The sequence below is a fragment of the Thalassophryne amazonica genome, chromosome 1, assembly GCF_902500255.1.
Source record: "Thalassophryne amazonica chromosome 1, fThaAma1.1, whole genome shotgun sequence".
Taxonomy (NCBI): domain Eukaryota; kingdom Metazoa; phylum Chordata; class Actinopteri; order Batrachoidiformes; family Batrachoididae; genus Thalassophryne; species Thalassophryne amazonica.
In genome coordinates, this window is record NC_047103.1 from 45,153,877 (window position 1) to 45,165,603 (window position 11,727).

At 38.5% G+C, this 11,727-nt stretch overlaps 1 protein-coding gene across 1 annotated transcript in view; it reads right to left on the reverse strand.

Annotated features, from left to right (window-relative positions):
• dlec1 (DLEC1 cilia and flagella associated protein) overlaps positions 1 to 11,727 on the reverse strand; it is a 79,008-nt gene that overhangs the window by 36,101 nt on the left and 31,180 nt on the right. Inside the window, exons 12-20 of the mRNA XM_034168929.1 lie at positions 9,832 to 9,922; positions 9,255 to 9,417; positions 8,338 to 8,530; positions 1,932 to 2,008; positions 1,632 to 1,791; positions 1,440 to 1,536; positions 1,138 to 1,268; positions 838 to 999; positions 595 to 725 (exon numbers count right to left, since the gene is read on the reverse strand). Of these exons, the coding sequence (XP_034024820.1) occupies positions 595 to 725; positions 838 to 999; positions 1,138 to 1,268; positions 1,440 to 1,536; positions 1,632 to 1,791; positions 1,932 to 2,008; positions 8,338 to 8,530; positions 9,255 to 9,417; positions 9,832 to 9,922 (1,205 nt within the window). The remainder of the gene's footprint in view (positions 1 to 594; positions 726 to 837; positions 1,000 to 1,137; positions 1,269 to 1,439; positions 1,537 to 1,631; positions 1,792 to 1,931; positions 2,009 to 8,337; positions 8,531 to 9,254; positions 9,418 to 9,831; positions 9,923 to 11,727) is intronic.

Here is an 11,727-nt window from a genome sequence, read left to right on the forward strand (position 1 = left end):
CACTAAACTGCACAAATTTTACAGATACTATTCTACCTATCCTAATTGTTTTTGAGAAATTACTTAATCACTTACCTTATTTAATTAGTTCATTTTGAAATATGCCATATTTTACAATGTTAACAAAAACCAAAATGACAATAAAATCAAAAATACCTTGTTTTGCATTGGTGTCTGTATTCACACTCAAGTGTAACTACCTCTACTTCAAGCTTCATGGACTATTTTTTGAGAAGCTGACTTAATATTTTAGATAGAAACCATTATCTCGCAATGCTAATAAAACTGAAATATAATATTAATAATAATAAAAACAACAAGAACCTCAACCCCGACCTAAGACCCACTGTTTCACAAAATTGCAATAAAGTTTACTAAAAAAAACTTTTTGAGATACCATGCTGCCAACCACATTGCAGGCTTACTGCATTAATAAGAATGCAACAATAACAATTATTAATAATACTGGATGACATTCATACTTAATATTTTATGGATAACATTTCAAATCAACATTCAATAAAATAAGATTTGATAATTTAAGGACAATCTTTAAAAGAAGTAAGGGCGTTTTTCCCACACATTTATCCTTACCATCCACTGCCGTTCTGCACTTTCAAGTCCAACACAGTTTCAAACTGCTGGCAGAAGCGTGGCTGGAAGTGCACATCTACACTGCAAGAAGACATAGAAGGCAACACGCCTTTGCAGGGCTCCGCTGTCACCTAAACACAGAGATTACTCAGAATATGAAAGGGAATGATTGAAATAAAATCCAACAGAACTCAGTGGGGGAGTGACTTGTCCATTAACTGGAAGGTCAGTAATCAACTGTACCTGCGTGAGTTGGTGATCTCGCTGGCTATCGTGGCGCTCCTCCAATGTCCAAGTGGCCTCCTGGTGGCTGGGATTAGTAAGTAGCAGTGTTGTGTTGGTGTGCTCTCCAAGACTCAACAGTCCAAAGTCAATATTGGGAACACTCAGCATCACTTTAAGGCCCTAGACAACATCAAATGATGAACATAATGAGCGCAGACAGAAAATGTGCTCAAATCACATAAGAACATCAAACATTTCATGCAGAATGTCGACCGCTGCTGTCAGGAACGCTGTAATGGTGCTGAGGTTTGTCCTTACTGTGAAACAGACTTCCACAGACAAAGTGACAGGCTCATGGTGATGTTCTATGTGGCAAACCAGACTGGTCACAACAGCCTGTGCTTTCTCTGCAGTCACAACCAAGTCAAACTCCAAACACTTATTCTGCACTGTGTAAAAAAAAAAAAAACAACCAAGAAATTATTTGATTTACTTTAATAAAATCAAATCACTTGTTTCAAATCAAGTTTACATCATTTCTGACAGGCCTGACTGCATGAGGAATTAATTTAAATGGAGAATTTTCTGTATTTTATTATAGTGTACTGTGTGTGACTCACCTACTTCACCATTAGAGGGCACTACTTCCATGCTGTAGCTGGTGTTTGTTATCTTCTCCCATTGAAAGAAGATAGTGGATTTGCTGTGGTTCCACATCTTAGAATACAAACATATGAATGTAAACAAAAATGTAACATATGTCAGTAATGGTTAAAATCACGACAGGGGAAAAAAAAAAAGACTTGAATTACTCTGAATTTCTTGCAGACGGTCGTATTCAAGAAGCACTCTCCAGGAATTACAATGGCATAGGGGTCCAACAGCACTTGGTAAGGTTCTGTTGACCCCTTGACCTCTATCTCCATGACAATGACATCACTCAGCTGGGAGCGGGTATGCAGAGGTTGAACACTAGAAGTCCCAGGCAAAGCACAATTTCTCACTTTGATCGATGAAAGCTATAGTGTTAATGTGTTTTAAATATACATTATGTGTCATTGTATTTTGCGTATAGATGCAAATAAACTCTCCCAACACCATGCACAGTCTACCTTTTGTCACTGGGCTCTGGTGCCAACTGCGGGACATCCCTCACGACTAAGTGGCAGACACTGTGATAGTGCTTCAACTTAAGAAAACACAAACATCATGGATATTCCAATTAAGGGTAACAGCAGAGTTAGAGCCTATCCAAGCAGGTGAGAGAGACGGGGTACACCTTAGACAGGATCCTACTCTATCACAGTACCACATACAGACAAACACATTCACACACACGCCTACATTCAGTTTAGAGTGACCAATTCACCTATCATGCATGTCTCTGGAAGTAGGAGGGAACCCCTGGAGGGAACTCACACAACTAACTCCACACAGACAGGACTAGGGGAGAGTGATCCCAGAACGTTCTTGCAGTGAGGCACCAGTGCTAAACCACTAAGCCACCATGCCACCCACATGCAAAATTACTATCAAGGTGGAGTCGTAAACTCTTATGGACTTCATGCCACAGGTAAGCACTGGGCCGAGGGGCTTCAGGTATAGGACCTGTCATTACACAGTATTTAAATTAGAATCAGAGAATCAGAATCAGAAGAAGTTTATTGCCATTGCCAGTGAACAGGATTCACAGACTAGGAATTTGCTTCGGTACAATGGTGCAACATTAAGAAGAGATAAAATGCTAAGATAAAATATAACATATGTGTCAAAATAAGATAAAATCTAAGATAAAAAAAAGAAATATGAAATATGAAAGGCTGTGTGCAACAGAAAAACAGAGAAACAGAAAAAACAGTGCAGTGGGAGGAGTGCAATTAAAAACCAAAGTACACTGTCTAAAGTGACCCGTGATAAAATGATAAAGTGACAGAGTTAAGCTTAAGGTGACTGAGTTATGAGGAGTTCATGAGTCTAACGGCAGAGGGGAAGAAACTGTTCTTATGGCTGGAGGTTCTGGTCCGGATGGACCGTAGCCTCCTGCCCGAGGGGAGTGGTTTGAACAGACCGTGTGCAGGGTGAGAAGGGTCAGCTGTGATCCGACCTGCTCGGCCCAGAGTCCTGGAGACGTGTAGATCGTGGAGAGATGGAAGGCTACAGCCGATCACCTTCTCAGCAGAGGCCACAATGCGCTGCAGTCTGTGTCTGTCCCTGGCTGTGGCCCTGGCGTACCACACCGTGATGGAGGAGCAGAGGATGGACTCGATGATGGCCGTGTAGAACTGCACCATCAGCTGGACAGGCAGCTTGGCCTTCTTCAGCTGCCGGAGGAAGTACAACCCCTGGCAAAAATTATGCAATCACTGGCCTCAGAGGATGTTCCTTCAGTTTTTTAATTTTGTAGAAAAAAAGCAGATCACAGACATGACACAAAACTAAAGTCATTTCAAATGGCAACTTTCTGGCTTTAAGAAACACTATAAGAAATCAGGAAAAAAAAATTGTGGCAGTCAGTAACGGTTACTTTTTTAGACCAAGCAGAGGGAAAAAAATATGGAATCACTCAATTCTGAGGAATAAATTATGAAAAACAAAAGAACGCTCCAACACATCACATCACTAGTATTTTGTTGCACCACCTCTGGCTTTTATAACAGCTTGCAGTCTCTGAGGCATGGACTTAATGAGTGACAAACAGTACTCTTCATCAATCTGGTTCCAACTTTCTCTGATTGCTGTTGCCAGATCAGCTTTGCAGGTTGGAGCCTTGTCATGGACCATTTTCTTCAACTTCCACCAAAGATTTTCAATTGGATTAAGATCCGGACTGTTTGCAGGCCATGACATTGACTCTATGTGTCTTTTTGCAAGGAATGTTTTCACAGTTTTTGCTCTATGGCAAGATGCATTATCACCTTGAAAAATGATTTCATCATCCCCAAACATCCTTTCAATTGATGGGATAAGAAAAGTGTCCAAAATATCAACGTAAACTTGTGCATTTATTGATGATGTAATGACAGCCATCTCCCCAGTGCCTTTACCTGACATGCAGCCCCATATCATCAATGACTGTGGAAATTGACATGTTCTCTTCAGGCAGTCATCTTTATAAATCTCATTGGAAAGGCACCAAACAAAAGTTCCAGCATCATCACCTTGCCCAATGCAGATTCGAGATTCATCACTGAATATGACTTTCATCCAGTCATCCACAGTCCACGATTGCTTTTCCTTAGCCCATTGTAACCTTGTTTTTTCTGTTTAGGTGTTAATGATGGCTTTCGTTTAGCTTTTCTGTATGTAAATCCCATTTCCTTTAGGCGGTTTCTTACAGTTCGGTCACAGACGTTGACTCCAGTTTCCTCCCATTCGTTCCTCATTTGTTTTGTTGTGCATTTTCGATTTTTGAGACATATTGCTTTAAGTTTTCTGTCTTGACGCTTTGATGTCTTCCTTGGTCTACCAGTATGTTTGCCTTTAACAACCTTCCCATGTTGTTTGTATTTGGTCCAGATTTTAGACACAGCTATAGTTGTAAAAAAAAGATTTGTGGAACGTCCTTGGATGACCAAAAGTCTACAGAATGCTTGTAGAATGAAAAATAGTCTTTACGAAATATTTATTAAATTGAAAACTAAGGAAGCTGAAAGAAAATATAAGCTATATAAGAATAAACTAACAGAGCTATTAAGAACTAGTAAAAAATTATATTATAGAAAACAACTGGAAAGGAATAAATGTGATACAAAAAAGGTTTGGGGAATATTAAAAGATCTTATGCAGCATGGAAGGAGAAAAATGATATATCCAGATTATTTTATTGAGAAGGATAAAGATAACTATGAGATGAGTGAAACTGTAAATCATTTTAATGATTTTTTTGTTAATATTGGCCCGGATTTGGCCAATAAAATTTCTGGTAAAGGTCCTGATTCTCCAATACTTATTAAGAGAAATAGAAATTCATTTTTTCTCTCTCCTGTAGATGAACTTGAAATTATTACTATTGTTAGAAAATTTAAAAGTAAATCTTCAACTGATTTTCAAGATATTAATATGATACTGGTTAAAAAAAGTAATAGAAAGTATTGTCAAACCACTTGTATATATTTGTAATTTATCTTTTATAACAGGAAAATTTCCAAGCAAAATGAAAATGGCTAAAGTTGTCCCTCTATTTAAAAGTGGAGATAAACACATTTTTACAAACTATAGACCAGTTTCTTTACTCCCACAATTCTCTAAAATTTTGGAAAAGCTATATGATAATAGATTAGAGTCATTTATTGGAAAGTATGAAATTCTTAATGAATGCCAATATGGTTTTAGGAGTAAGCGGTCCACTTCAATGGCAGTAATTGAAACCATAGAGGAGATAACCGATACTATAGAGAGAAAGAAATATGCAGTTGGCATTTTTATAGACTTAAAGAAAGCTTTTGATACTCTTAATCATTCAATTTTGATTAAAAAATTAGAAATGTATGGTGTTAGGGGAGTTGCACTGCAATGGATACAGAGTTACTTAACGGAGAGAAAGCAGTTTGTGAAAATGGGTGAGTTTACATCAAATAACTTGGAGATTTTATGCAGAGTACCCCAAGGTTCAATTTTGGGAGCAAAGTTATTTAATTTATATATAAATGACATATTTAATATATCCAAAGTGATGAGAATGATTTTATTTGCGGATGACACAAACATATTTTATACAAATGAAAATTATAGTGAACTTACCCGTATTATTAATGAGGAATTGAATAAACTAAAAAGTTGGATGGACACAAATAAATTATCTTTAAATCTAGATAAAACTAAAATAATGTTTTTCGGAAATTACAAAGTAAACTCTGAGATAAAGATATGTATAAATGGTGTTCAAATTGAAAGAGTATCAGAATGTAAATTTCTTGGTGTAATAATAGATGAAAAAATAAGTTGGAAAAAGCACATTAGATATATACAGAGTAAAGTTTCCAAAAGTCTCGCAGTTATTAATAAAGTTAAATATTTGTTGGAGCATGATGCCCTTCGAGTGTTATATTGTACATTGATTTTGCCTTATTTAACTTACTGTATAGAAGTATGGGGTAACAACTATAAGAGTTCACTTCATCCACTCATTATATTACAAAAACGCGCAGTTAGAATTTTGCATAAAGTAGGATATCTAGACCACACACATGAATTGTTTATCAGGTCAAAATTATTAAAAATGACTGATTTGGTAAAGTTTCATACTGCATTACTAATGTTTAAAGCCAATAAAAATGAACTGCCATGTAATATACAGAAACTGTTCTGTAAGAGAGAAGGACAGTATGGATTGAGGGGATATGGTAACTTTATAGTAAATTATGTAAGAACTACTCTGAAAAGTTGGTGTGTGTCGGTATGTGGAGTTAAATTATGGAATCATTTGGATAACCACATTAAATTGTGTGGAAACATTTATAAGTTCAAAAAGAAATATAAAGAAATTATGTTAGCACAGTACACAAACGAGTAAAAATGTTAATAGAGTTAGTAAGAAGTGTAGACGATTGCATAGACATTGAACAGTACTTGGTGTATGACATTATGTCAGTAATGATCAGGGTGCAAGACTATTTGTAATTGCTTAGAAGGTAAAAATGTGTTAAACTTTAAATGAATTGAAAATAATGGAATGCCATTGATGGAATTGTTAGTACCTAACTATATTCTAATGTAGATATAAAATGTAAATGTAAAATGTAAATATGAAATTGCTCTATTCTGTTTAGTTATGTTATTTTCTGATTTCTATCTTATTTGAGTGTATTTAACTGTGGATGGTAACGGGTGTACGGTGTACGGGGTGGGCGTTTACAAGCTTTTGCTTCAGCCCATGCCCTTTCGGCTGCACCTAATTTGAGAAACTGAGTTATTGTTGTATTTTTCTTTTGTTTGTTTTTTATGTATGTTAGTAAGAGTTTATGTTGGTATTTTGTTTTGTTTATGTGCGTGCTGAATAAATTCATTCATTCATTCATTCATTCATTCACAGCTGACTGTGAACAACCAACATCTTTTGCAACATTGCGTGATGATTTACCCTCTTTTAAGAGTTTGATAATCCTCTCCTTTGTTTCAATTGACATCTCTCATGTTGGAGCCATGATTCATGTCAGTTCACTTGGTGCAACAGCTCTCCAAGGTGTGGTCACTCCTTTTTAGATGCAGACTAACGAGCAGATCTGATTTGATGCAGGTGTTAGTTTTGGGGATAAAAATTTACAGGGTGATTCCATAATTTATTCCTCAGAATTGAGTGAGTCCATATTTTTTTCCCTCTGCTTGGTCTAAAAAAGTAACCGTTACTGACTGCCACAATTATTTTTCCTGATTTCTTATAGTGTTTCTTAAAGCCAGGAAGTTGCCATTTGAAATGACTTTAGTTTTGTGTCATGTCTGTGATCTGCTTTTTTTCTACAAAATTAAACAACTGAATGAACATCCTCCGAGGCCCGTGATTCCATAATTTTTGCCAGGGGTTGTACATCCTCTGCTGGGCCTTCTTGATGAGGGAGCTGATGGTTGACTCCCCAAATTAAATTGCAAATTCCAGTTTGCACTGATTAAACCTGAGAATGACGCTTGTTCATGAAAAATTTTTTTTGCTTTCACCTTGCTCCCCTTGCAGATGCGGATCTGATAGATCCACAAGACCATTTGGCAGACATTTTAAGTCGGATGCCCTTCCTGACCTGACACAACTCCAGTTCTTCTAGGAGAAACACGCAGCCAAATCTCAGCTGTTCCTTAGCAGTCTCCCAGCTAAATAATAGTCAGAACCTACGCTGCTAAACCTCTGAGATCTGCAGGATCAGGTGTCCACAGAGTGGAGCAACTGCAAAATTTGTGATGAAATGAACTAATTTTATTTTCTGCCATATGCTCATTGTAAGAATCGTAATTTACTGTCTGAATTTTGCAGAACTGTCAGCAGGTTTGGAGGGTCAGGATTTCAAGTGCAGCTAACCGAGTCCTATTGCAGCAGCTGAACATGCTAATTTTTAGTCCCAGTCACAGAAGATTAGCGACAGCTCCATGTGCTTGTGGCAAAACTCTATTTGCCATAATAAGCCACACGCAGTCAGTGCCAACTCATAATTCAGCAGATGAGAAATAATGCTGGTCATACTAACAAGAGTGTAAGCCATTACTTGTAAATTGATGAAGTGCTTTACAATGAGGCCTCACATTTACAGTACCCATTCTCTCTCACACACACACACACACACACACACACACACACACACACACACACACACACACACACACACACACACACACACACACACACACACACACCAATGTCAGAGTTCTGCCATACACACTTGGAGGATCTTCTGTCATTTTCCTGTCCAATAAGGGAGTTGAACCAATGACCTTCTGGCCACCACCACCAATCCCCCAGACTGGTGATGCCCATCATTTATATAATCAAAACTGTTTTTTATCAAATAAAGCATTGTTTGGAGTCCTCTGTACCTGTTTAGGACAGAAGCTGAACAGGAACTTGTTGTCCTGGCAGGGATCCAGAAGGCCTGTTGTTGGGCTAACATGGAAAGCGTTATCTGTGCTGAGGTGGAACTGGATATGAGAGGGGTCTGGAATTTCTCCAGGAAGCAGGGTGTACAGGTTGGGCTTCATAATCTGCCAGCGGAAAGGCAACTCCAAATGACTTCAGGACGAAAAACAGAGACACAAGGACGTCATTCCTGAATCTCACAGAAAATATCTAATTAGACTCAGAGGACACAGTGAGTGTGAACTCCTTTCTGACTATGCCACCTGGTGGCTAAAAACAGCACATTTAAAAGGTAAGTGGACTGTAGCTACATTCGGTCTTTCAGGGACCCATAATGCAATGCACATTTGGCATAACTTCAGTCCCTGTGGTGGCTGTATTAACTGTCAACAGGTGTTAACGTTAACATCTTTGTTTTAAGATAAAAATTTAAGTGCCAAAGACCAGTACTTGGAAAAAAAAACAGAATGGAAAAAAAAATTGCTAGATTTTTTTATGAGAACAAACTTTATGAAAGAACTCTATGACTTTAATTAAGTCCAACTTAACTACACTTAACTTGGATTTTCTAATCTGATTACTGCACACAGCATAGATTTCAAACACATGCAGGCTGAGATCAGAATTATGCCACATGCACAAGCAATTATGGGTCCATGAAATAGGTAATTCATGCATTGATGTTACTGTACTGTCATGCAACGTACGCCACTACACACAGTTATTTTCCTGTCTGAACATGGAGTCGCACCTATGGTCTTCTTTAAGGTTTAACTTCCCCAATTTTCCCAACAGCTGATGCGGCTTTTTGTTGTGGAGAAGCATTTGAAAAAAGGTGTTAAAAGCATGACTATTTTGCTGTTAGAAAGAGGCTTACGTGTTATTTCTAATGACAAGCTTCTTCTGTTGCACAGACTGCGGGTTACATGGACCGAAACGGACGAGGTGTTCTGCAGTGAGGTCACGTGCCTCCCCCACCACAGGAGGCTCCTTCTCCCCAGATACAGACACAAGCTCAAGAGCAATCAGCTGGCCTTCACCTGTGGAGCATACCAAATAAAAACAGGAGGACGGAGGGGTCAATATATGATCAAGACTGTAGCCAGGGGGTGGCACTGACTTTTAGATCAAACTTGAACATTAGTTAATTTTTTTTAAGTTTTTTTTTTTTTTAAATTGTAGGATATCCAAAATATCCTAATATTCTGGATGAAAATATATTTTCTAAATTCTTCAATCAACACATAAGCAACATTTAGCTCCTCCAGCAACTCCAACATGTACCTTATGTATTAATTTGTGTACAATACAAATTATGATTTTGCACTGTAATTTGCAGTGCAAAAAGGTACTGAAATAACTGTTATGCATGCATGTACATGTTTAAAGCTTAGCTTCGACCACATCTTATATCATGAAGAAAAACCTAGGGTTTGTATCATGAAACAGTTTACCTTCAATGGAAATGTCTTTCACCTGGCAGTTATCACATACAATAGTGAAAACCTGATGCCTCCTCTCAGCAGTTGTAGGAAAGAAGACCACCTGTAAAAATGCAACATTTGGAAAAAAAAAAAGAACATGTACAACCCCAATTCCAATGAAGCTGGGACGCTGAGTAAATTGTAAATAAAAACAGAATACAATGATTTGCAAATCCTCTTTAACCTATATTCAATTGAATACACCACAAAGACAAGATATTTAATGTTCAAACTGATAAAGTACTGGTTTTGGGCAAATATTTGCTCATTTTTAAATGAATGCCTGCAACACGTTTCAAAAAAGCTGGGACAGTGGTATGTTTACCACTGTGTTACATCACCGTTCCTTCCGACAACACTCAATACGCATTTGGGAACTGAGGACACTAATTGCTGAAGCTTTGTAGGTGGAATTCTTTCCCATTCTTGCTTGATGCACAACTTCAGCTGTTCGACAGTCCGGGGTCTCCGTTGTCATATTTTGCGCTTCATAATGCGCCACACATTTTCAATGGGCGACAGGTCTGGACTGCAGGCAGGCCAGTCTAGTACCCGCACTCTTTTACTACGAAGCCACGCTGTTGGAACACGTGCAGAATGTGGCTTGGCATTGTCTTGCTGAAACAAGCAGGGACGTCCCTGAAAAAGACGTTGCTTGGATGGCAGCATGTGTTGCTCCAAAACCTGGATGTATCTTTCAGCATTGATGGTGCCATCACAGATGTGTAAGTTGCCCATTGATGGATCCAGATGGTCTTTTTCCTCTTTTGTCCAGAGGACACGACGGCCATGATTTCCAACAACAATTTGAAATGTGGACTCATCAAACCACAGTACACTTTTCCACTTTGCGTCTGTCCATTTCAAATGAGCTTGGGCCCAGAGAAGGCGGTGGAGTTTCTGGATGTTGTTGATGTATGGCTTTCACTTTGCATGATAGAGTTTTAACTTGCACTTGTAGATGTAGTGACGAACTGTGTTAACTGACAATGATTTTCTGAAGTGTTCCGGAGCCCACGCGGCAAGATCCTTTACACAATGATGTTGGTTTTTAATGCAGTGCCACCTGAGGGGTGTTGATAACCATTTGTAAAATCCAGGCAGCTTTTGGTGGCTTTCAGTTGAGTGAGTATCTGAGAAATTGTTTAACAGCAGGGCATGTTCCAACTTGTCCTTAAGGCTTCCAACGGAGGTGTTTGTCCTGTGGCGGGCACGCTGCGCCGGCTGCGAGCCGACGCGCCAATCCGTCCGCACGTCTTTCATTAAAAAAATCTCCTTTAACAGTGGAATGTCCGGATAAACTGCTGATTCCGACATCTTCTGAAAGTTCTCTGTTCTCTCACAACGTCCTGGGTCAACAGAGGTTTAAATTTGGAAGTTCTCAGCTTGAAACAGGATGACGATGTTGCCTCGGAGCGCTGCGCGACGTCCCGCTCTGTGGGAAGTCCTTACAGCACTAGAAACAATCCAAAATTTCTCATCAGCCGTTAAAATTTTCACCGAAAACCAGCTTAATTTGTCAAATGGTGTCCACTTGGATGTGCCTCACAGTTTTGAAAAACATTTTGATGAAGCACAGCGCCAGTCTCTCAGCAACTTCTCAGACAAAGGAATTCCGACAAGGGGGCTGGACCACTCCTCCCACAAGGCGTGCTCACAGGCGAATGACGTCACCGACAGGCGTGAAAAAACTCTTGCATGCCCACAAGGATTCAAGCTTGGCTGATGTAATCACACGTAATTCAAATCCATATGGTTTTTTAAAAAATAATAAGGTTGGATACTTTTCTAATAGACCTCGTATATATATATATATATATATATATATATATATATATATATATATATATATATACACACACACAC